At 34.6% G+C, this 24,433-nt stretch overlaps 1 protein-coding gene across 4 annotated transcripts; it reads left to right on the forward strand.

Moving 5' to 3' along the window:
* The first annotated feature begins 12,978 nt into the window (after positions 1–12,978).
* On the forward strand, positions 12,979–21,420 carry LOC136274932 (tripartite motif-containing protein 2-like). 4 transcript variants are annotated; one of them, XM_066082926.1, is made up of 3 exons: positions 12,979–13,125; positions 18,477–18,556; positions 19,051–21,420. In XM_066082926.1, the coding sequence occupies exon 3, from the start codon at positions 19,054–19,056 to the stop codon at positions 20,731–20,733; it is 1,680 nt and encodes a 559-aa protein (XP_065938998.1). In that variant the 5' UTR covers positions 12,979–13,125; positions 18,477–18,556; positions 19,051–19,053; the 3' UTR covers positions 20,734–21,420. The 4 variants fall into 4 exon arrangements, with proteins under 4 accessions (XP_065938998.1, XP_065939001.1, XP_065939000.1 ...); XM_066082928.1 differs by having other exon boundaries at positions 13,009–13,110; XM_066082929.1 differs by lacking the exon at positions 18,477–18,556 and having other exon boundaries at positions 12,994–13,125.
* The last annotated feature ends 3,013 nt before the right edge of the window (positions 21,421–24,433 follow it).

Raw genomic sequence — 24,433 nt, forward strand, 5'->3', positions numbered from 1 at the left:
TATTTAAGAACGTCAGGCTCTGCTTTTTCTGGGTCATTAACAACTAATGCACGTGCGTTTATTTATAAATCTGAATTCTGTACATGTTGCTATAATTCCCGTAACTCACAATTAGAAAATCAGTTCAATAATCAGACGATCATAAAAAACGATATTGATTGCATGTTAGATTGAAGATAACCAAAACTATATATAGACTTTTTATATACATAAAAGATCTCTCATGATATTTGTGATAGAATATAATTTTTATCTAACGACCTCTAATCGCATCTTTAAGGGGGCTGGGGGTGGCTGCCATTTTAGACAATATTGATATCCTTTAAAAGAAGAGCTCCATATAAAGATAATAGAAAATGATAAACATTTATAATAAAATATATGAAATTTTTTTTTATCAAATAGTAGTTGATAGCTTCAGAAATCGCATAATTATAAAATTTTCAAATAAATCTGTTGGTTTTATATTATATTATATTTTGACCCCCCTGCCTCCTTTAGCTCATTTTAATGGATTAAAAAGAACGCATAGCTCGTTTAAACAAAAAATGACTAAATTGCTAAAATTCGTCAAACTCAGTTTTCGACTCTGGTTTGAAATCATTTTGTATACCGCATGGTGTCGTGACATTAAAAAAAAATCAGTTTATATTCTTTAAAGAGCAGAATCGTCATTAAATTATGTTTGATAGCAAACTTAATTATAAATAATACAGTTTATATTTATCTATGTGTGTAGAATGGCAACTTTGAATTTGCCAACATTGTGAATACAAATGAAAACAAGTACATTGTCAATTGCCTGTAAATTGTGTATATAGCACTTATAGGTAGTTATACTAAATATCTATACTACTATATTAAAATAATAGACTCGAATTTTTTGTCTTTAATACCGAGAAATCGGAAGAATACTGGCTTTTGTTTTATATATTTTAAACATCATTGGTACTTGAAGATTACCAATTTGTTTTTATTTTTTCTCAGTTAAGCTTCGCTAATTAAAAATCAACGAAAGTTCCTCAAAAAATCCCGGAAATCACCTATATTCTTTGGATTTTACAATCTTGCGCTTGCGCAAAACATTCACGCTAACGGGATCTTTAGTTTATGTCCACAATATCACATCTGCATGAATAAACTCAGAAATACGGGTAAATTTTCATTGGACTTTTGCTATATATTCTGTTCATATATAATAATGATTTCTGATGAGAGAAAGTATAAAATAACAAATATAGATGTACATTTCAACTAAGTACTTACTTTTGTCTTCGTGATGACAAAAATATTTGATTACATGCAAAAAAAAATACATTATATTTGTTAGGAGAGTGAAGAAGATAGAATATGTTTTATCATTAAAAATAATGTCCTATGGACCCAGTTTTACAAAGAAAATACGTGTACATTGGTGAAAAAGTGTTGAATTCTTCCATTCTGTGGATTGAAATTTGTAGTTGAAAGGTATTTGCAGTCTCAAAAAGGTTTGTTGTGATGAATTTGACTGTTATTTTCAAGTCAACTTCATTAACTTTCTCCAAAAGCGTTCCGGAGCGATTCTGCAATTTTCTGCTACACTACGGGCATTCTATCTGTGATGAGGGCCTTTCCCGAGACACAGATTATTAAAAAAAAGGAAAGTGTAGTGAAATTAATAGCATTAGTGTAGGCTTATAGCTTCGTTATGTAAATGTAAATAATAACGTGTGTCGATGTACCTATTTCGGAAATGTCCGATATGCAATGTCAACCCGTGCACGCACGGGTCAAAGTCTAGTATAATGAATGTATTCAATTAATATCAGTTCATTGTGGTATCATTGCGGTTCATTGTGGTTAAAAGACGCCCCCTAACATGTATAATCATCAGATTACCAAAATCACACTTTAGTTCCATTTTCAATAATAAGTTCGAATGATACAGAGATGCAGCATCCTTGTAACTCTTTCCCAATAAATTACTTAAATTAACTTGAAAAATGAACTTGTTAATAAAAATACATTACAAAATTAGAAATTATATCGAATGAAGCAATAAACAAATTTTAAATGACTATATTTCAAACGTTTAATGATGAATTATCTTGTAATGATAAAGCGTGAATTATTTAATTCTCAGCGTATTTATCATTTTAAATCAACAGAATTTCTTTCCAACTATATTTGAATGCTACTATTATCTACTTACATGAGATTCGTCCATTATTGTTTCTAAATTCTCCGAAAAAGAAGTGTGGCCAGAAACGAGCTTCAGTATTTAGTGTATAGTAAAAAAGTTAAACCGATTTTTTCAACAATGACTTTAACATTTATTTTGTATGATATATTGACAATTTGAATCTGTATTTCCTGCTGCTATGAAGTATATGGCGAAGTTTTTAACATACTGACGCTCTGGGGATATCGATAATTAAGGTTTTCCGCTCTCAGCGGAAAACCTTACTATTATTCTGAAAATTTTTCAAATTTCTTCTTATTTTTTTTTTCTTCTAGACGCCAACTTTGATCCTTAATATCTCGCTCGTTTGTTCACTGATTGTTTTGAAATTTTCAGGACTGATAACATGCCGCGTGCTGTTGTCGTTGCATATTTTAGTTGAGGAAAATCCCTATCCGGTTTTGAGTTATTCCCCTTTTAGTAAAATTTAACGACTTCTTTTGTCCAGGGGGTTTAGCTTTAATGATGACTGGCAGAGTCTCAAAGATGGGCTGGTTTGGAAGCTAATACATTGAATTTGTGCGAGATATATTTTATTTATTATTTAAATGCAAATAAAAGGGGTGGTATAGATGTTGAAACAAAGGTAAGAAAAAAAATCACAAAAAATCGCGTATTTTTCGTGTTAGTTTTCTACCTGATAAAAATTTGTTATAACATGTATTTTAAAAGTTCTTGGTCTTACCCAGACCTTACATTCGGTATACCGAAAAAGGGGCTGGCCCTTATAATTAGGGAGTTAGAGGCGTCCAAAGTTTCTTGTCAATAACTTTAAAAGGAATAAATATTTCTAATGCATTATTGAAGCAAAGTTGTAAAGAAATTAAGTTTGAATCCTTCTATAGTATTCAATTTAATGTTTTCGTAATTTATAGTCAGTATTTGCAGAAACAATTGTTGTCAGTTCGGTCCATTTTTGTGGGGGTGCGCACGTTTATGAGGTTATGAAAGAGCTTCTTGTAATGCACTAACTGATACATGTAGCGCGCAAAAATAATTCCACATAAAATTCCCAAATGTTTTTATACATATGTACATTTTCATTTCATATAGATAAACCTCTTTGACCTTATTTTTGTTGTTTGTTTCATAACTGTGCCCCTGTCTATATTTAGATGCATTACGAGATTCAGGTAACCGATCGATAGGAGAGTCGCTAGCTGTATTCAGACCGTCGCCTAGACGACAGTGCATGTGCTTGTAGAGCTGGACGTACACGATTAACGCCCCACTGTGTTACTGTAACAGAGACATTTTGAATTGTTTCAGTACTGGGAGATGTGTTAATAAAATGGTTCCAATGCATGGTAATTAAACTCAACTTTTCTACAATACGTATACACGGCCGTCATATAAAGCACACTGTGTATTACTGACATGACAATTTAAACGAACGTGGGATTGCTCCCGATAGAACAATTCTTTTAAAGCAAAAAAAAAATACTGATTTGCGATGGATATAATTATCATCGTGGAGATGATTTTAAAAAGTGAACTTGATATTCGTATACGATAATATTTGAATCCAAAGCCGCTAGTTTTAAGTTACGGTTATTAGGGATATTAATTATGACTTGCCCTGCGTTTCAGGTTTTTTACTTGCAAAGCATCTACAATCGAAAATACCAAACAACCTTCAGCAGCAACTTATAAATTATTTATTCCATACACAATTCTAAAGAGGTAATTAAATAAATTTTATAAATACTTTATACTTGTATTCGCTATCTTCCATGGAAAAAAGTGGCATGGAAAAAATGTTGTTCAATGTTCATCAAATACGCTGTAGCCTTAGCAATCGAAACTAATTAACAAACTGTATATTGATAGATTGACATATCAACAAACATTCAGACCCGCATTGTGTTTTCTTACAAGTTCTATAAAACGTAGACTCAATGACTGAATTCTTTACCGTTTTCCGTCTGGGTTATTTTGAATCACGTGTGTACGTTATGTGTAGCCATATAGATAAACACTTTGAGTGTTTAAATTTTAAAAGAAATTGTGTACATGCAGAGCATTGCAATGCTAGGACAATAAAATTCCAACAATGTATATGATGAGGCCGGTCAGACTGATACTGGTTCTACTAATAGCGAATGTAAGACGAAGTATTTGGGTGTTATATTTTAAACAAATATAAGTATTGCTTTCTTAAAAGCTTGCATTACTCAACAAAGTATTTTATTGGGATCATTCTTAGTTACCTTAGCTGCATATATGTACCGCTCTGTCTGTATCCCGGAAAAATTGACTACCATCCGAACTTTTTCATACAAAGTCTACAGACTAGCAGCTAACATTACCTTTAAAAATACATTTTAGAATTTGCCGCTGTTTATAAATTCATTAAAAAGACGCGCAGAATCAAGTGGTTATATGGCGTTTGATATGGGATTTATGACGTCTATTTATATTGTTTTCATTAAAATTATTTCATTATTTCAAGCTTGTGGGTAGAATAAAATCAGTTTCACATGTTATATGACATAAAGATGTCATCTCCCCACTTTTGCTCGAAGCAACTATTTTTATAAAATTTACATAAAAAAAATTGAATTATCATGGAGTCCCCCCCCCCCGTTTTGGTAGCATGTAAAAAAAATGGTATGAAAATCATGAAATTATGAGTGAAATTTTGAAAATTTTGGAAAATTCAATTTTTTCTTCTTTTTTTGCTTGCAAGATTTGTTGGATGAGTTGGCCCCCCCCCCCCCCCACTTTCAAAAACGATGCCACGTGCTTGGAAATTACTCATTTCTTTATTCCCCTCTTTAATAATCAAAACAAACTAACAAACATAACCGATCCAGATAAATATAATTACATGTATCAAAAATAAACTTAAAAAACAAACTACACATTCATCCTTCACCCACAATATTGCCTTTTCGATATTTGTCATCGTTGTAGACCCGTGTAACAATCTGTTAAGTAGGTGCTTGCACGAAAAAGAACCCCTTGCTGATCTACATTTTCATTAACGCATACAAAGAAAAAATATATATTTTGATTTATTTTTGAATTTCTTTTGATGTAAAAAAAAAAAAAAAGAGAGAAGAAATTGGTTCTCAGTCTCTCTTTATGCCTGTTTGTTAGCGGTTAATCCAAGTTCATTTTGAATATCCTTTTTGTAATTTAAAAAATGCGATGTAAATTTTTTTCATGCAATATTTCGGATAAAGCAATGAAGAGTTGTTTCTTGAAATTTTACTGGACCATAAAATTGTAAAATGCTAACATTAAAAATTGTGCCCGATTTTTTTCTTTTTTTTTAGGTAAAACTTTATTGATTTAAAAAATTATTCTTTGAGACAAACAAATTGACATAATCAATAAGAGTTTGAAAATCTCTAACTGCAGGTTTGTAGCTTTTAGTCAGAAAAAGAATCGGATGGACGACCTAGGACACAGATCGTCCATCCGAATTTCTTGAAAATTGCCATTATTTTCGTACGCGGACGCAATACTCACCAAGACTAAATGGTTCGTATCTTAAGTTTTAACTGCTTTGAAAGGTAAAATTGGTTTTCTGATAATTATGAACATGAATAATTAAATAAAAATGGTTAAAATTACGGTAAAATTACCGGCATCGGTCTTCTCCGTGTGCGGATCTAGAAGGGGAAGGGTTCCAGACCCCCCCCCCCCCAGCGAAATTTCTTTCAATTACGTGTACATTATAAACTTACCAAATATGCCTTGGACATCCCTTGGCAAACTCAAATAACCGTCTGACTTTTCAACCCCCACCCCGGAAAAATTTTCTGATCCGCGCATGTTCCCCCTCCTCGAAATACAAAATTATTCTTCAAAACCCCTTGTAAAATTTCCAGGATCTCCGCATATATACTAATAGATTCATTGGCGCTTGCGTTCGATAAAAATGCGTGTAAAACGTTTGCCAGTGGTCTTTTTACCATCGTACCGGGCATAACCACAGTCCCACTCTGTGAATAAAATGCGGCGAATCAAACTAGAGACAACGTGTTAAGATCTGTATTTGCTTATAAACATGTAGTATCATCGTGCAAAATGCACTGTTCAATTATAATTTTTTTTTTACTTTACTCGTAAAATTCAACATCTGTTTCGTAATTTTTTCTCACAGTTTATTTCTTACATAGTTACTTTTTTTATTTAGTGATTGACACTTATTAGACTTTATAGAGACAGAGTGTCATGTCTCAAGGACTGTTAATCTTTTAAAACAACATTGTACAATTATCAGATTTTCATTTCTTGGACATCAAAGACTCATTGAGTTTATTTAATTATTTTATATCTGTGAACCTTTCACTCAGCTTACTTATATCATTACCTGTTAATTGCAATTTATTCTTATTGTTAAGATTCTTATAAATAGTTATGTACAATTGTCAATGCGCAGTCTGGAATACGGCGGCCAGCCCCGGCCACGTCCGACTCTCCCAGAGTCTTGAGTCCGGAGGCCACTTCTGGCCATATCCGACTTGTTTGTAACATGTCTGTCTGTTAAATTGTTATAATGTTGCCATCGTTGAGTCTCGTCCAATAATGTGGAATCCTGCATCAATTGCCTCTTTATTTCTCTGGAACTGTATACTGGTGGACCTTCGGGAATACGGCAAACCTACCTTTCGTTTTAGCTTACGGCCCACAGCGCGCCCCAACCTTTTACCTTATACACTTTACGCCAACATTCCCTCACCCGGTTCGTACTGCACACGACCGATGCAGATCCAGACGAATTCTCTATCACCGTAAAATCTACACGGTCACAGAAATATAATACTTTGTTTCTCAGTGTTTACACATCTAATATTGTACGATGGTCAGCTATCAATTTTTTGTAATACGTCACAAGTATGACGCAGCTACGACGGAAAACCTAATCGTTGCTTGCAACGAGCTCGTCTCTAGTTAAACAATATAATACAAATTAATGCATTCAACGTCTCAAAACCGCACAGTTCAATGATAATAAAAACACACAATATAAAGTGGGAAATGCCCCAGTCACGCATTCACGGATCAACTCCTAGGTTCTACTACGGAATATTTTCCACGGTTGACACCGGAAAATCAGATAAATATGCCCCAGTCACACATTCACAGATCTACTCCTAGGTTCTACTACGGAATATTTTCCACGGTTGACACCGGAAAATCAAATAATCGTTAATGCCCAAGTCACACATTCACGGATCAACTCCTAGGTTCTACTACGGAATATTTTCCACGGTTAACACCGGAAAATCTAATGATACGGAGTTAGTACGGATGCACTACGGAATGGATACAAATTGATACGTACGAATTACTACGGATTTATACGGAGTTAAAACGGACTTCTACGTTCTAAGACGGTTTAGTAAGTTTTTCTAAGGAATAACTACGGTGGTTTCATCCGTAGTGGAATTTTGAACATGTTCAAAAAGTGTCGCAGCTATACAAGTATTGCTACGTTTGGATACGATAACAGACGGAAAAGCCACGGGTCAATACATATCGCCACGTATGATTCCGGATCGCTTCTGTAGCTAATCCGGCATTTAATCCGTTAATGTGTGACTGGGGCAAAAGTAGCCGGTACCCATATCATCAAAATATGGTACGTATATCCAGAATTTAAAACGCTGAAATATGACTGAATAAATAAACAGAGCAGCGTAAACTTCCAAACATGCAGAGCTTGTCGCCATTTTATGATATGCGTACCAAAGTGGTACACATATACATGTACATATCGGCTTAATGTACCAGTGCTCAGGGTCATTTAGCTCCCCTGTCGTTTTTTGTTCAACGTACAAGTAGAGGTTACACCCACCAATGAGATTACCCTCACTTCGATCGCGTGAATAATGTGATACTGGGAAATTAAGTTCAGGATATCTGCCATAGATAATTTTTGATATAACATACTATACTCTGTCCCGAGTTTTTGCTTCCACCACTTTTTGCTTGATATTTCAATAATAGTAAATACCTTTGTGCTCAAACTACGTTCATCCACTAATATGAAAAATGTCCAGATTATCTGTTTTGAAACGCCCCCTCTACCTCCTCAGGTTTCAATACCCATCCAAAAATTGAAAGTCTACGGAGATTTTGCATTGCATCAGCCATTAATAAGCCCGGATGATAATGTTAAAAAATTGCGGGATGTATTCCGAGTGTATTCCGAAAGGAGAAAAGATGTAAACATTTCCCATTACAAATCTCTGTAAGAAAATTGTTTTCGTTCCTGTGACATTTTATGAGTGAATAGGGATAATTGTTCAATGAAGATATCTTGGATATATTCCCTTTCATCGATTTCAATTGTATTTCTTTCACATGTATATGTATTTTTATTAAAAATCATCAAAAAGTGATGGAAGCAATAACTTGGGACAGACTATAGCTTTTATGAACATTGTCACAACTGACCTGTTGTGATCGGTTCTTTTAACATTTACACCTTATGAAATCATATGGATGACTCTTGTTTTCCAATAAACCACAACAATATGAAAAAATTAACAATAAATTTATCTACATATGTACAAAGAAATTATTAATCATAGTTCTCAACGGGCCTCCATAATCTTGTGCATAGTCCACATCTTTCTACCACGCTCCACCACTTTCCACCATGTTCCACCAGGATCCACCACGCTCCACCACGATCCACCAAAATCCACCCCGTCCCCTCAGGTTAACAATAACTTAAGAATTATAAAATTGGTCACTGAGTTGTGGCAATAAAAATACAGAAAATGTAGGCAATCAGGTCTCGCAACGCCAGCGCCAACAAAATCCACACAGGCTACATGTTCCCTAGATCACACAGCAGGGGAGACACAAGAGACACACCCAAGTTCACACAGCAAGGGCTTAACACACACAAAAATACTGCTCGGCGTCAAGACCTCTTCTCACACAAGCCAGCCCACACCCCATATATATAGTCATCAAACCTAAGAGGTATATTCATACTGTTGCAAATAAGTTTTGGGTTCGAAAATATTTGACATAACGAACTCGAATTTTTTTTTAATATGAAAAAGGACATGATTATTTCATTGTCCGTGAGGTAGATTTGATGAACCAAAAAAAAATTGTTCATTAAATACCGGCATGCTAAACAATTCTTATTTGTTTGTTTTGTCCGAATCATAAAGAAAGTATTTTAGATTACATATCTTACATTAGTTTTCATTTACTTCTATATCCATATCATTCATTGACTTTCATATCCATCAAACCGTTGCATGCATCGCTCCATTGTAAAATTACCGATTTTTCCATAGAGCGTTGCAAATAACAGGAGTATATATAGAGCGACGAATCGTTCAACAAGATAAAATCTGCACATAAGGGGAAATTTCCCCGGGGAAGAGGGTTTTCTTGGGGGGTACCATGTCAGAGATAAAACGGGGCTTGGTTTCTTTTGGGGGAAAAAAGCTAAAATATGGTATTTTGGCGGAATAAAGCGCATTTGGATATTGGAAGCGTTGCACGCACCGCTCCATTGTAAAATTACCGATTTTTCCATAGAGCGTTGCAAATAATAGGAGTATATATATAGAGCGACGAATATTATTCTATAGAAGTTTATCAAGATAAAATATACACATACGGGGAAGTTTCCCCGGGAAGAGGGTTTTCTTGGGGGGTACCATGTCAGAGAAAACGGGGCTTGGTTTTTTTGGGGGGAAATATATATATATATATATATATATATATATATATATATATATATATATATATATATATATATATATATATATATATATATATATATATATATATATATATATACACACACACACACACACAAATGCACACATTTTTGTGTATGTACATGTATATGTATGATTTGTTTACTATGGATCACTCCGAATATTCGGCAGTTTTTATTGAAAACTTTATATATTCACTATGTACTATAATTTGTAAATTCTTATGAAGGTTGTTGTTCAATTTAAATAAATGAGTGACTGCTAAATTGTTTTCACTTTCGTCGTAAAAACAAATTTGCTGACAGCACATACATTCCTTTCTCCAATTTCACGAGATTTTCGTTTTTCATTTCGCAACGTCAGCAAAATACACGTAGCTCAGTCAGCAAAACAGCATCGTGGGAATTTTCACCTATTTGTAAGGCATGGTCATTCCTTATAAGGAATGTTTTGACTTCGTCATGCAAGATTAAGCCGATTTAAAAAGATCAAATATGCACATAAGAGAATGTATCCACCTGGATGAGGGTTTTCTCGAGAGGTAACATGTAAGCAAAATCGGGGTTTCAGTTCCTTGGGGAATTTTTAACGGAATAAAGCTCTTCTCCCTTTGTTGATTGTATCTTGTTAAATAAGAGTTGTCGCTCTATACAATGAAGCGCATTAAAGTGGTAAAAATGTTTGTTTGAATGGAATGTCCTACACTTTGTATCGAACGTCAATTGTTACATAAGACACGCCCATTTCCTAAAAAATATAACGAGGAAAACAGTATTCGTAACAATGCTTTCGGAACCGCTCATCTTCTAAACAATACAAGCAGGGCTGCGGACCCTGGACACAAGCTGAATCACGATATTTTCTCCGTAAACGTTTTCGATGACCTGCGCATATCCCAGTCAGGCGCGTAGCATCAAGGGGGGGGGGCTGCCCACCCCCACCCACTTTTTCTCGCAGCAACAAAGTTTTAAACATTTACATAGAAAAAATTGAATTATCATGGACTTGGCCCCCACTTTTTTGGGAGTATGTAAAAAATTGATATGAAAAAAGGAAATGAGGAGTGAAATTGAAGTTAAATAATACGTGCCCCCCACCCCCCATGGATGGATGAGGATTTTGAAGATTTTGGGAAAATTAAAATTATATTAATTTCCCTTTTTTTTTGCTTGTCAAGATAAATTGGATGAGTCTGGATGCTACGCGTGCCTGCAGTTCCATCAACAAGCTGCGAACACAGCAACAAATGCAGAAGATCGAAGAAGACGAAGAACGTGGCTTACCCCTCTAAAACGAAAAACTGAAACATGTGCATATATGTTGTAAAAAAAAAACTTTCTTTATTTGCAATACACTACATGTATCAGGAAGTTCAAAACACATATGTGTTAATAAGATATTCATGCTAGTGTTGTTTATAGAAGATGAGTGGTTCCGAAGGCATTGTGGCGAATAATGTATTCCCCGTTTCAAAAGAAATGGGTGTGTCTTATGTAACAATTGACGTTCGATACAAAGTTTAGAACATTCCATTCAAGCGAACATTTTTACCACTTCAATGCGCTTCATTGTATTTACTCCTGTTATTTGCAACACTCTACGGGAAACTTGCTGATTTTACTACGGAGCGTGCAGTACATGCACTTTAAAGAAGCGCTTTAATCCGTCAAACGACCTTATTTTAGCTTGATTTCCCCCAAAAGAAGCCAAGCCCTATTTTCTCTGATATGGAACCCCATCAAGAAAACCTCCTCCCAGGGGAACTTCTCCTTATGTACAGATTTTATCTTGTTAAATCGCTTTATAATATGATTCGTCGCTCTATATATACTCCTGTTATTTGCACCGCTCTACTGGAAAATCGCTGATTTTACAATGGAGCGATGCGTGCAACGCATTCACTTGACTGAAGCTATTTATTCCGTTAAATTCCTGTTTTATAAATGTACAATGTATATTTATATACGGAGGTAAGCGCCTTTCTAAAGTGCATGCAGTTCTTCTTAGTTAATTTGCCATTTAGCATACAATTCATAGAAGAAACGGTATGTTTTTTTTTTGATAACATGTGCTAAATATGGCTTATTCCGTAGGCGTAAATCACATATGTTAAAAAGTAAGTTAAATTTATAATTGATCTGCTATTTAAAAATACTATACCTGTTTTATTGTAAATCAAAAATAGGAGCGCCATATTCAGTTAAAGTTTTCGTTTAAACAGCTCATTTTCAAAGGTTGAAAATTGTCATTATACATGACTGTGTAATTCCATGGAAATAATCTATCGAAATATTCGGGTAGAATCTGCATACATAAAGATGATACCGGTTAATTAACTTACCATATAAAGCTTTTTTGCGACTTACTCCGTAAATGCCTAACATTCAGCAGCTTTTTTCGTGACTTTATTTGTTATTTTTAAAAAATATTCCTCGATGATGAAGACTCAATGATTTATTACCCCGTGATCCATATTATTCAAGAAGGGTTAGCACCCAAAAACTTTTATGCAACGCGTTGCAGATAACAGTATATAGCCTTGACTTCGATGAAAATCAATACGATTAAAAAAAATCTATATTGTAAAATTAATAGCAGAGGGATAGATACACTACACCCTAACATCTTTCCGTTGCTCGGAAAAACACGAGCTCTGACGGAAAGGTCCGAGAAGTTGCGATATGTAGTGCAGACGACAGTGGACGTGGTGTCAAGAGTCGGAGAAAACTATAGTTCTGTGGAAGAAGAGGTAGAGGCCTACACATCAGGGAGTTTGATTTTATACACTAACTGATATAAGTAATAATTGGGCTAAAATAATATTACTGTCCTTCCACTGCATTATGTTTGATCAGGGACGTTAAATACGCCTCTGGCTTGATTTCATTGGCATATCAAGAAATATCACACTATAATCTTGATTTAATGATTAAAATTATTTAACCATTGCACTGACACAATGTATTGATTATATCCGGAAGTTTTGTTTTGTCTTTTATTTAAATCAATCACGTGATTTTAATAGGCCGCCGACCTAGTCTCGTTCAACCAGACGCTCGGCTGTCTCCGTAAATCTCCGACGAGCCGAGCGTCTGGTTGAACGAGACTAGCCGCCGACCAGGAAGAGGAGTAAACACGAACTAGGAAGATCAAACATGGATATTGTCGCCATTTTGAGTTGTAGGTCTTTATGAGGTTCGTAGTTTGTAAACGTATGTTATTACTGATTGTTGAAGAATAATTTTAATCTAATGCTATAACAGAGTTGGCGAAATTGCCTAAACTGTACCAGGTTATGAGTAGGTTTGAGGGAATCGTTTAAATGGAGTGTGACTAAAATGGGTAGCGAAACCCGGGCCGGGCCGGGATTTTCGAAACTGATAACAGGGTTTTTGTTGATTTCTTAAAAAATACTTATTTGTTCTGCACGTAATTTGCAGGAATACTTTATTACAACTTGTTTTGTCTTCGCTGAAAATTTTATTATCACAGAACGAGTTTTTCAATATTTATCTCACATTTTCATTTTTCAGGTGACTAAAATAGGTAGCGAGCCCGGGTTACACATTTTGGCGATATTAAGCGAATTACATTGTTGAATTTGGAAACTAATGTATTTTATCATTACTATTTAAGTTAAAATACTTAGCTAATTCAACATTTCCGTCAAAAATGCCATTTAATAATGATGATATACACAGATTAGAGCTTTAAAATTTAAATTAAATTAGAAGCAAGTCAATCAAAAATAAAACAACTTTTAAAAATTGAAAAAAACTTATCCAATTTATTAAATTTAATTTATTTGATGTATTCATACATTTTATAAATGAAATGTTTTGTAATTGTTTTAGCAATTTGATTTTAAGTTTAATTGAGGAATAAATTCAGTATCTGTATTTCTGTATATTTTGGAGGTACAGTACTAACAACGCTGATCCCATATTTAACCATGCTCAAAAATCTTCTTCTCAAATACTATTTGACCAGAAAGGCTGTAACTTGTATGGAGGCATCCTCAGGTAGTGTAGATTCAAGTTTGTCCAAATCATGGTCCCCAAGGGTAGGGTGGGGCCACAATGGAGGAATGTATAAAGAAAATCTTTAGAAACCTTCTTCTCAAAAATTATTCGGCCAGAAAAGCTTAAACTTTTGTGAAGGTAGTTTAGATTCAGGTTTGTTCACATCATGGTCCTCAGGGGTAGGGTGGGGCCACAATGGGGGATGAATTTTTACATAGAAATATATAGAGACAATCTTTAAAAATCTTCTTCTCAAAAACTACCAGGTATAAGGCCAGAAAAGCTCAAATTAGAGTGGAAGCATTCTCAAATAGTGTAGATTCAAATTTGTTTAAGTCATGGTTCTTGGGAGTAGGACAGGACCCGATTGGGGATAAATTTTTACAAAGGAATATATATAGAAAATCTTCTTCGGGCCACATGGATGAATTTTTATAAAGGAATATATAGAGAGAATCTCTAGAGAAAAGTGGAGCCATGAAATGGAGAGTGGGGGGGGGGTATAAAGGAATAGAGAAAAATCTTCTTACAGGTACAACAAAAAAATGGGTTAGGTATTTACCAAATAAAAAAATGCGGATAAAAAATTGGCAGATTTTAAATGGTTTATTAGCAATGTCTACTGTACTTAGTTGTCAAGATATTTTGATATAGCTGCAATAATGAGCCCTCTTCGATTTTTTTTTATATCTGATGTTTACTGGAGAGGGCTACAATTCCACAGGATCTCCGTAATGGTGCAAAATTGATTTTTTAATGCGGCTGACCTCGATCTGAAAAGATCCATTTTTTATTGGACTTCCTTTAGATAAAATGATTTTTTAATTCAGGTTGAACAAATTAACCATATATAAATCAAAACCAGATAAAACACATAAGCATGTTGACCAGTCGTCTTTTTCAGCAGCCATGACAGTTCTCGCGTGATTTTATGGGATGTACGCTTAGAGTTTTGAGTGGCTTGATAACGTGAATGTCAGTGTAAATAATCGATCTTACCTCGTTATATAACCAAGACATTATTTAAGGAAGTGGTATATAATGGAGAATTCATATTTACCGCGTTAATTATGTTTAGAATAGGGGAATTCCTATATTCAGTTCAAGATCCGCTCCTGAATTCTCATTGGCTGTCCCAAAAAAAAAAAGGGGTAAAGGCCAGTAAACATGGCCGACAAATTCAACTTTCGTTGTTAACATACACAAAAAATAACCGATATATGGACTATACTTGATATTTTTGGATTAATTTATGCCATAGACATCTACAATGTTTGAGTTTAGGTAAGAAATGCAAATGTTATTGTCATTTATGTACGATTTGAGACGAAATCGTTGCGGGAGTGAATCACTCCCGCACTTGCACCATTACGGAGATCCTATGGAGTTGTAGCCCTCTCCCCCCAAAAAAAAATCGGGAGAGGGCTACATTATTGCAGCTAATTTTGATACTGTAATTCTAATTTGATCAGTTAAGGCTATTGTTACTCAGGTGAGCGATTTGGCCCCTGGGGATCTTGTTTACTATCATACAACTTGGCATAGGAATAGTAATCAATATTTAGAATCTATGAAAGACTTTACTTTTGGGCAGAATATTGGCATAGGAAAATATCATGTTTTTCAATTCAGAATTGCTGCAAATTAATGAGTCAGGAAAAAGGTAGTGACTTTGACTTGACCTTTCTGTGATTAAACTAATAGAATCATTTGGTTATATGATCTGTTTTACTGTGTCAAAATTTCATGAATTCTTATGCCTCCCTTCGAAGAAGGGAGGGCATATTGCTTTGCTGCTGTCTGTCGGTCCACCAACAGTTTCCATTCATTTTCTTTGCAGATGATGAAAATATTGGAATTAAATTTGGAATACAGGTTTATCATGATAATATCTAGGTCAAGTTCGATTTTGGGTACGATCGAGCAATTTTCAATAGAGTTATGGCCCTTGGACGTAGAAAAATTCCAGTTATTTAAAATTTCCGCTCATTTTCTTCGCAGAGAATGAACATATTGAAATGAAATTTGGTTTACAGGTTTATCATGATAATATCTAGGTCAAGTTCGATATTGGGTACGATTGAGCAATTTTCGACAGAGTTATGGCCCTTGCACTTAGAAAAATTCCAGTTATTTGCAGTTTCCCTCATTTTCTTCTCAGAGGATGAACATATTGAAATGAAATTTGGTATACAGGTTTAAATCATGATAATATCTAGGTCAAGTTTGATATTGGGTAAGATCGAACAATTTTCGACAGAGTTATACCCCTTGGACTCAGAAAAATTCCAGGCTCTGGGATCATGAAACTGTCTTAAATCTTAAGTCAGACTTAAGTCAATAAATTTGCACTTAATTTTTAAGATTGTTCTTAAAGTGAATCACAAAAAAAAATGACTTAGGGTTAAGTCTGAAATATTGTCTTAAATCTTAAGACTGCTATTAGGCAGACTTAAGTTTATAGATTGTTACCAAGTAAGTTCAAAATGGCGACACTCGTTGGATTTTTAATAGGAAATGATCAGCAAAGAGGGCGGCTCCCTTGTCCTCGGGTTTTCTATTTATAGTTGAGGTTTTTTCCCTTTGTTGACTTGCTATTGAAGTTATTTCCCTTTGTTAAAGTAAAAGTGTGTAAGCATGTCTGTATATGACTGACATGTTATCCAGTAAGAAAATACGCTAATATTTGTGTGAAGCATCTTTTAAAAATAATTTTTTAACTTTGTGATACATGTATATAATAATGTTTACGATGCAGCCGATAGGAATCTTCAAACGAAGAAGAGTTCCACTTTTAACAAATTCGGTCAAAAAATCGCGCGAGTTACTATGATGTTTAAGCTAAGACAAATCTTAGCTAAGTATTTTTTTAGATCATTTTGTGATCCACTTACGTGAGCAATCTTTAACTAAGTTTGAATCTGAGATTTAAGACAAAATTCTAACTTAAATTTAAGACAGGTTCATGATCCTGGAGCCAGTTATTTGCAGTTTACGTTCAGATGTATGCATTTAATAACATGTACTATTTCCCATTTGTGATGTAAATTAACTACATCATTCTATTTCTTGTAAAGAAAAAACAGCTTACCGTAAATAATCGAATTAAAGTCAGCAGTGATATAACAAGCGTATAGGGTTAGAATAAGAGAACAACACTATACTCTATCCCTAGTTTTTGCTTCCACCACTTGTTGCTTGATATTTCTATAATCATAAATACCTTTGCGCTCAAACTACGTTCATCCACTAATATGAAAAATGTCCAGATTATCTGTTTTGAAATGCCCCCCTCTCCCGCTTCAGGTTTGAATACACATCCTAAAATAGGAAGTCTACGTGGATTTTGCATTGAATCAGCCATTTTTAAGCCATGGTAACTTTAAAAAATTGCCCGAGGTGTCACAAGTACTTCCGAATGGAGAAAAGATGTAAACATTTCCCTTTATTTATCTCCATAAGAAATTTGTTTTCGTTCCTGTGAACTTTTATGGGTGAAAAATAATAATTGTTCAATGAAGATATCTTGGATATATTCCATTTTATTGATTTCAACTATATTTCTTTCACAGGTATGTGTATTTTTATTAAAAATCATCAAAAAGTGATGGAAGCAATAACTTGGGACAGATTATAGTTATTTATTAACAAAAGCATTTCATCAATTTAATTTACCCGGTATGCAGTTTAAATAGATAAAATAGAGAAGATTTAATACTTCTTCACATTTAATAAGACTGAACAATTATAATAATTTTTTTTTGAAAATTATAATCCGGCTGCAAAGCATACTTATCAATTTTTGAATAGGCTATGCCAATTTAAATGGATTGTAAAATACATCGAAGAAGCAATGATAAATAATTTTAGATATACTCAAAAAATGTAACATTTTAGAACTATATATTGTATATTATTCTAGATAATTCCATTAATTTAAAATAATATCTGCATGTACCGGTACCTAGTGTCGTGTAGGTGTCGGTTATTTTTTAGTCAGGGGGATAGATTTTGAGACAAATACTTTTATTTATCTGTGATTTATCGTCAAGACCACGGCGGTGTTAATTTGCTGGACAACCCTACTGAAGGGATGCGTGGTTTTACCCGAGACACCTGTTTTTGACCGCGGGGGTGCATGGAAAATACGGGATCAGCGTTGAGAGTACTGTATTAGTACAACCGATATGGAGAGGATCTTATTTTTTTTTTAAATAACTGTAAACAAATGGTTTCATGATTATTAAAGCATTAATCTGGCAGAGTTATTAACTAATTACAAGTTAACAACTAATTGTATTATCAACATTATAAGCAATAAACATCAGTTGCACAGTATGTTGTTGCATCACCCGTATTTATAATCCGTAAAGATTAAACAGTTTCGAGTAATTAATCATAACAAAAGTTAACTTAGGCTGTGAAAATGTGTTTAAAATTGGTTAATTATCATTTCTTTGCCTTTGGGGTTAATTTACAAGATTATGAACTCATAATACAAGGCGACTTCAACTTCTCTTTCAGAGTAAATTCCGACGAAGTTACAGATCAAAAAACGACTATTTCGCCCTCTAGGTTGGTCCTTGATATGATACATATGTAAAGTAAGTAAAATTTTATCCTCAATTTATTTGCAAAAGATTTTTTTCCTGGATCTCAAGAGAACATGGGAAGCCATTTGCAATTTACTGAGAATTGTGGGTTCAATTCTGATAACAGAAAATTCATTAGGTCAAAGGGAGCAGTATTTTAAATTTTGTTTTTCGGTTTGGAGTTAGAGCTTGCAGTGCTTGCCGACATTTGTATATTAAATGATATTGTCCTACATGTCCTACAAACCTGGTTTAACAGGTTGGGACCAATCACTTGAATGGGTCATTATAGCCTGTTTGGGATATAATGTCCTAAATAGTCAGTCACATTCTTAAAACATGTTGAAGCAAGTTATATGTTGGAGAAATTCTTGTTTAAAAGCATTTAAATGTCTTCCTGTCTTTTAAGCTCTAAAGTGTCCTGTTTGCAAGAACCAAAGTTTATAAGAAATAGTCAATTGGACAAAAACTATAAAAGTTATATATCAACCTTTTTATTTTTTCAGAGCATGAGTAAAAAGTATCTGACCATGGACAAGTGCTGGGCCCAGGATGTGTTACGGTGTCGTCTCTGTGAGACCCCGGGCCCCCCTATGTACTGTGACATTTGTCACATACATCTGTGTAAAGCCTGTGTGGGGGAACATCTCTCTGATCAATCCAAAGAACACAAAGTGCTGCCATTTAAAAAAAGAGGATCTACTCCTAAATGTCCAAAACATTCCTCAAACATAAGTGTACTTTACTGTGAACAATGTGACATTCCTATTTGTGCAACATGTGCTTCCTCTAAAGAACACAGTGGCCATAAATTTATTGAAATAACTAAAAACATTGACACCAAGAAAGAAATAATTCAAAAAGATTTACAAGAACTAGAGAAATCCATTTATCCTAAATACCAAGAGATTGCATCTATTATTCCAGTCCAGAAATCTGCTCTGAATGAAAACTCCCAGAAATTAACAACAGAAATCGACAGACATGGAGAAGACTTGCACAGAGAAATAAACACCATTATCAGAAACATGAAATCTAACATGGAGGAAATGGACACCAAACACCTGGCTGTCTTAGACAAACAGGAAGATGAAATTAAACACACCATTTCTGAAATCACACAGACCATTACTGAACTGAAGACGTTACTGGACTCCAATGATGTCAGCCGTGTCTCTGCCTACAAATCCAGGAATGATGAATTCAGAAGATTGCCTCCTAAACTCACAGTGTCCTTACCAAGTTTTACCCCTCAGAAGATCAACAAAGAACAGCTTTATCAACAGTTTGGATCTCTGTCAGCGTCATCTATCAAAACAGAAGAACATGGCTACACCATGGAATCTCCCGGTGCTGAGTCCTCTCCCCTGGACAGACCGCTCATTGATGTACCACGGATCATCACACAGATAAAGACCAAGTATGAACGATTATACAGTGTGTCCTGTCTGAGTGATGAGGAGATGTGGACGTGTGGTGAGGACAAAATCATGAGTCTGTACAACCTCAGTGGGAAACTAGTGAAGTCAGTCAAAACCAAGTCAGGGGTCTTTCCACGGGACATAGCAGTGACAAGGAGTGGGGATCTAGTTTATACTGATGACAGAGATAGAACTGTGAACATAGTGAAGAATAAAAAGATAAAGACAGTGATCAGACTACGGGGGTGGATACCTCTCGATGTCTGTAGTACCTCCTCTGGTGACCTCCTGGTTGTCATGGACAGTGATGATGATAAACAAACAAAAGTTGTGTGTTACTCTGGCTCCACAGTGAAACAAAGTATTCAGTACGACGACAAAGGACGACCTCTCTTTTCATCTGGTGAGTACACTAAACACATCAGTGAGAACAGGAACCTAGATATCTGTGTGTCCGACTGTGGAGCCCATGCAGTAGTGGTGGTCAATCAGGCCGGGAAACTCCGGTTTACCTACACTGGTCCTCCCTCTACTACCAAGGGATCATTTAGTCCAATCAGCATCACAACAGACAGCCAGGGTCGGATCCTGACAGCAGACATTAACATTATGCACCAGTGTATCCACATCCTGGATCAGGACGGACAGTTCCTCCGCTACATTGACAACTGTCATTTACAGGGTCCACTGGGTTTATGTGTGGACACCAGAGACAACCTCTTTGTGGCTGAGTACACAGGTACAGTGAAGAAAATACAATATGTCTAGAACATTACACAGCAGTGTAACATTGTTTATATGTATTACATGTTGACAAACTGACTGTCTGTATATATATAACATGTATTAGCATAAAGCTAATTAATTATATTATATAATAGAGTCATGCATATAAAAATATACGTCCATTTAGTTCATGTCAACAATATCATTGTTTTGTTTATCATGTTTATACATCATAATAACAAACTGTTTTAGTGTAGTCATTGTATTGTCAATGAATTAAATGTTTATACATTTAATGTCTAAACAAAATGTGTACATTATAAGAATACAATCAGAGAAACTTTGTTTGGTATTTGTCAAAGAAATCAAAACATTTTGATGTTGATTAATGACACTAATGGTAAATTAAATATCTTTGAAAAACTTTTTTTTAGCTCTCCTTTATATTAAGGTATGAGTTAATTTCTATCCTTTAATATAAGAAAATATAAATCATACATTTTTCTTCTGTCAAACATTATCAAAGCAGAAAAAATGAAGGTACATGTACCACATTTGTTGAACATTTGAGTGGTGTTTATTTGATCTTTGTCCATTAAGATTTCTGTCACTGAAGATTGAGTAACTTTTGTTTCTTACAAACTAGTAATAAACCCTGCAGTTGTACATTGTATACCTAAAATAATGTGTTATTATGTCTAATAAATGATTTGTAATCAACTTTGTTAATTGGTTTTAATTAGTTTTTGACCACATAATTTTAAATATTACGGTAAAATTGAAATGGACTTTCATGTTCAAACAGATGGAGGAAAAATGTCTGAATGTTTGCATGATCTGGTAAAAATTGTTAAAACTGTAACCCCCTTCCCCTTTTTTTAAATCGATGTTTGCAAACATGAAAATAAAAAACAATAGACTACCTGAAAGGTTCAGCCAAGGGCTATAGGCTTTTGTTTATTTTCCTGAAACGTTTGGTTGAATGTTTTATTGCATCAAAAAAATTCTAATATAAAGTAGTCATCGCGTCAGTCATTTGTTGTATTACATTGCCTTATTTTTTAATATCAAGCAATTATAAAAGCATGAAATACTTGGCTTTGAGTTTCTAAAATGAAGCACTATTTGAAGACGTAGATATGCATATATTAGTATTACATGCGCAGATCTAGAATTTTTTCTCGGGGGGGGGGGGGGGGGTCTGAGGCATATTTTTGGCAATTTTATTTTGTAAATATAAAGAAGGCCAAGGAAACAGGCTACTAACCCCCTCCCCTTCTAGATCCGCGCATAGATATTCAATACCTTAAAACCTTGAGAATTAGCCGGATTTGATAATAAGCCGGTTTTCAAAATAATCCACTTATTTTTTGCATTGAAATTACTAAAAAAAACATGTTTTGAAATAAGACAGTCTTGACAGTGCCTTTCATTCAGGAAAGATTGTGTTTTCTACAATCAAGATATTTAACACAGTATTATTTTAATTACTAGTATTTTATTATGAAGGTATATAACATTTATGATTAGTTTTAAAATAAAACATCGAAATCTTAAGGAGTAGGTCAAGTAGTCGCCATTGCTAAAAGCTCACTGTTTTAAAGATAGACGCGCAAAATTAAAGACACAAACATTTTCATTTAACTCTTACAGATGTTTAGCTGGGTATTCTAGAACAAACAAGTAGTTCACAATCGATTGATTACAATTTATTGGTTTCATGTTAAGCCGTGGTTTTGCTCTCGTCGTTTCCGGTATTTTGTTTGGATAATGAGCCGTGAATTGAAAATAAATAAACAAAAAATACAAAGTTGACAAAGTAAATCTACTGAAAATGTCAGTTTTTTAAAAGTATTTTTAGGCACAGAGCATTGCTTCGAATTCAAAGTTGAAGAGGGCAGCCATACCCCTAAAATATTTAAGTGTAAAAATTAAAAAAAGATTGTTGGAGGGAAGGGGGTTGTTATTTACTATTGAAAACTTTATTTCAGTGATTTATATCATGCTTTTTGATGAATTTTTTACAGTTACAGAAAAGTGGAGGGACAATTTTGTATAGCCATACTGTGATTTGCAAACATGTGAGCTCCCCGTTCCCGTGCGTTGCTATATGCCTTTAATTTACTATTAATTTTCCTATAAATTCACTTTTATGGGCTTAAAATTACCCACCTTCGCCCATCTTCTTAGTGTTAATGTTGCAATGGTGCGGCTTATCAATGACATTATTATTTTCATCTTTGACGACATTCGGACATCATTTAATACATATGTAGTAATAAGTAATAAACTCATGAGTTATGGGGGAAGGGGGGGGGGTCATACTGTGAGATATATTGTCCTTTTTAATATTTGTACGGATTTTCACAGAAGAAGTAAACAATTATTTTATTAAATCAACACAAAATCAAAATTTTCATACTCAAACTGTCCTCGATTTGCTTTTGTGTCACTCCAAGGGAATTAAAGTAAAATATCAACTCATTCATCTTTAAATTCAATGAATCAGTATTATCATGTCCTTCTTCTCAACCTACTCCATATATATGCGTCATGATATCAATAGATATAAAGATCAACATTGCACGTACAACTTTTATTTTGTAGCCACGACATTTATTCCTTGGGAACGACTACATTTTATTTCATGGGAACGAATTTTATTTTGTGGCCACGACATTTATTTCGTGGGAACGACTTTTATTTTGTGGCCACGACTTTTATTTCATGGGAACGACTTTTATTTCGCCGCCACGAATTAAAAAAAAAATTTCTCAAGCATATGTCCTATGGCAGCCTCCGTATAAGGCAGTCACCGTACAAATGTATCATAACCCCTACTACCTTTAGTCTTACCCATAAAGGGACACAACTCAAATTACATTATGCAGAGCACAGGGGCCAAGCCCATTTTAACATTAATTTCAATGTAACCATAAATAAAGAAAGGGGTCGAACACTGACCCAGATAAAAAACTACCAGCTTGCTTCAAAAGCCTAATAAATCAATTAACAAGAGTTAACAGGTGAACAATACTAGGGGTTAACATATGGAACGGATAATGTTGGGGTTTCCATGGTTATGAGTGACGTCATTGGTGTTGCTATGGTTATGGATGACGTCAGAGGCTCCACAGCTCCACTGTGTCTGGCCCAGAAAGGGTACTTTTACACTACTATCGTCGTTGCAATAATAACAGGCACGTAGTATCGGGGGGAGGAGGGGGCAGGGGGGCCTGCCCCCCCCCCCTACTTTTTTTGCACAGCCAATATTTTTCTGAAATTTACATACAAAAATGGAATTAACATGGAGCTGCCCCCCCCCCCCCCCACTTTTCTGTGATCATGTAAAAATTGAATTGAAAATAAGGAAATAAACTGTGAAATTGAAGTGAAAAGGGTAACTCCTTCCCCCCCCCCCTCCCACGGATTAGGATTTTCACGATTTTGGAAAGTAATCTTTTTCCCTTGTCAAGACTTTTTGATGAGTCTCCCCCCCCCCCCTCCCACTATCAAAAACGACGCTACGTGCCTGAATAACATAGTAAAATCTCTGTACATGTTTTTTTTCATACTCTGCATCACAGGGGCCAAGCCAGTTTTAACGTTAATTTCAATGTAACCATAAATAAAGAAAGGGGTCGAACTCTGACTCAGATAAAAAACTACCAGCTCGCTTCAAAAGCCTAATAAATCAATCATTTTTTACAACACTTGCAATATGCGTGTATTTTTCAGAAAA

Source organism: Magallana gigas, chromosome 4 (genome assembly GCF_963853765.1).
Source record: "Magallana gigas chromosome 4, xbMagGiga1.1, whole genome shotgun sequence".
NCBI lineage: Eukaryota > Metazoa > Mollusca > Bivalvia > Ostreida > Ostreidae > Magallana > Magallana gigas.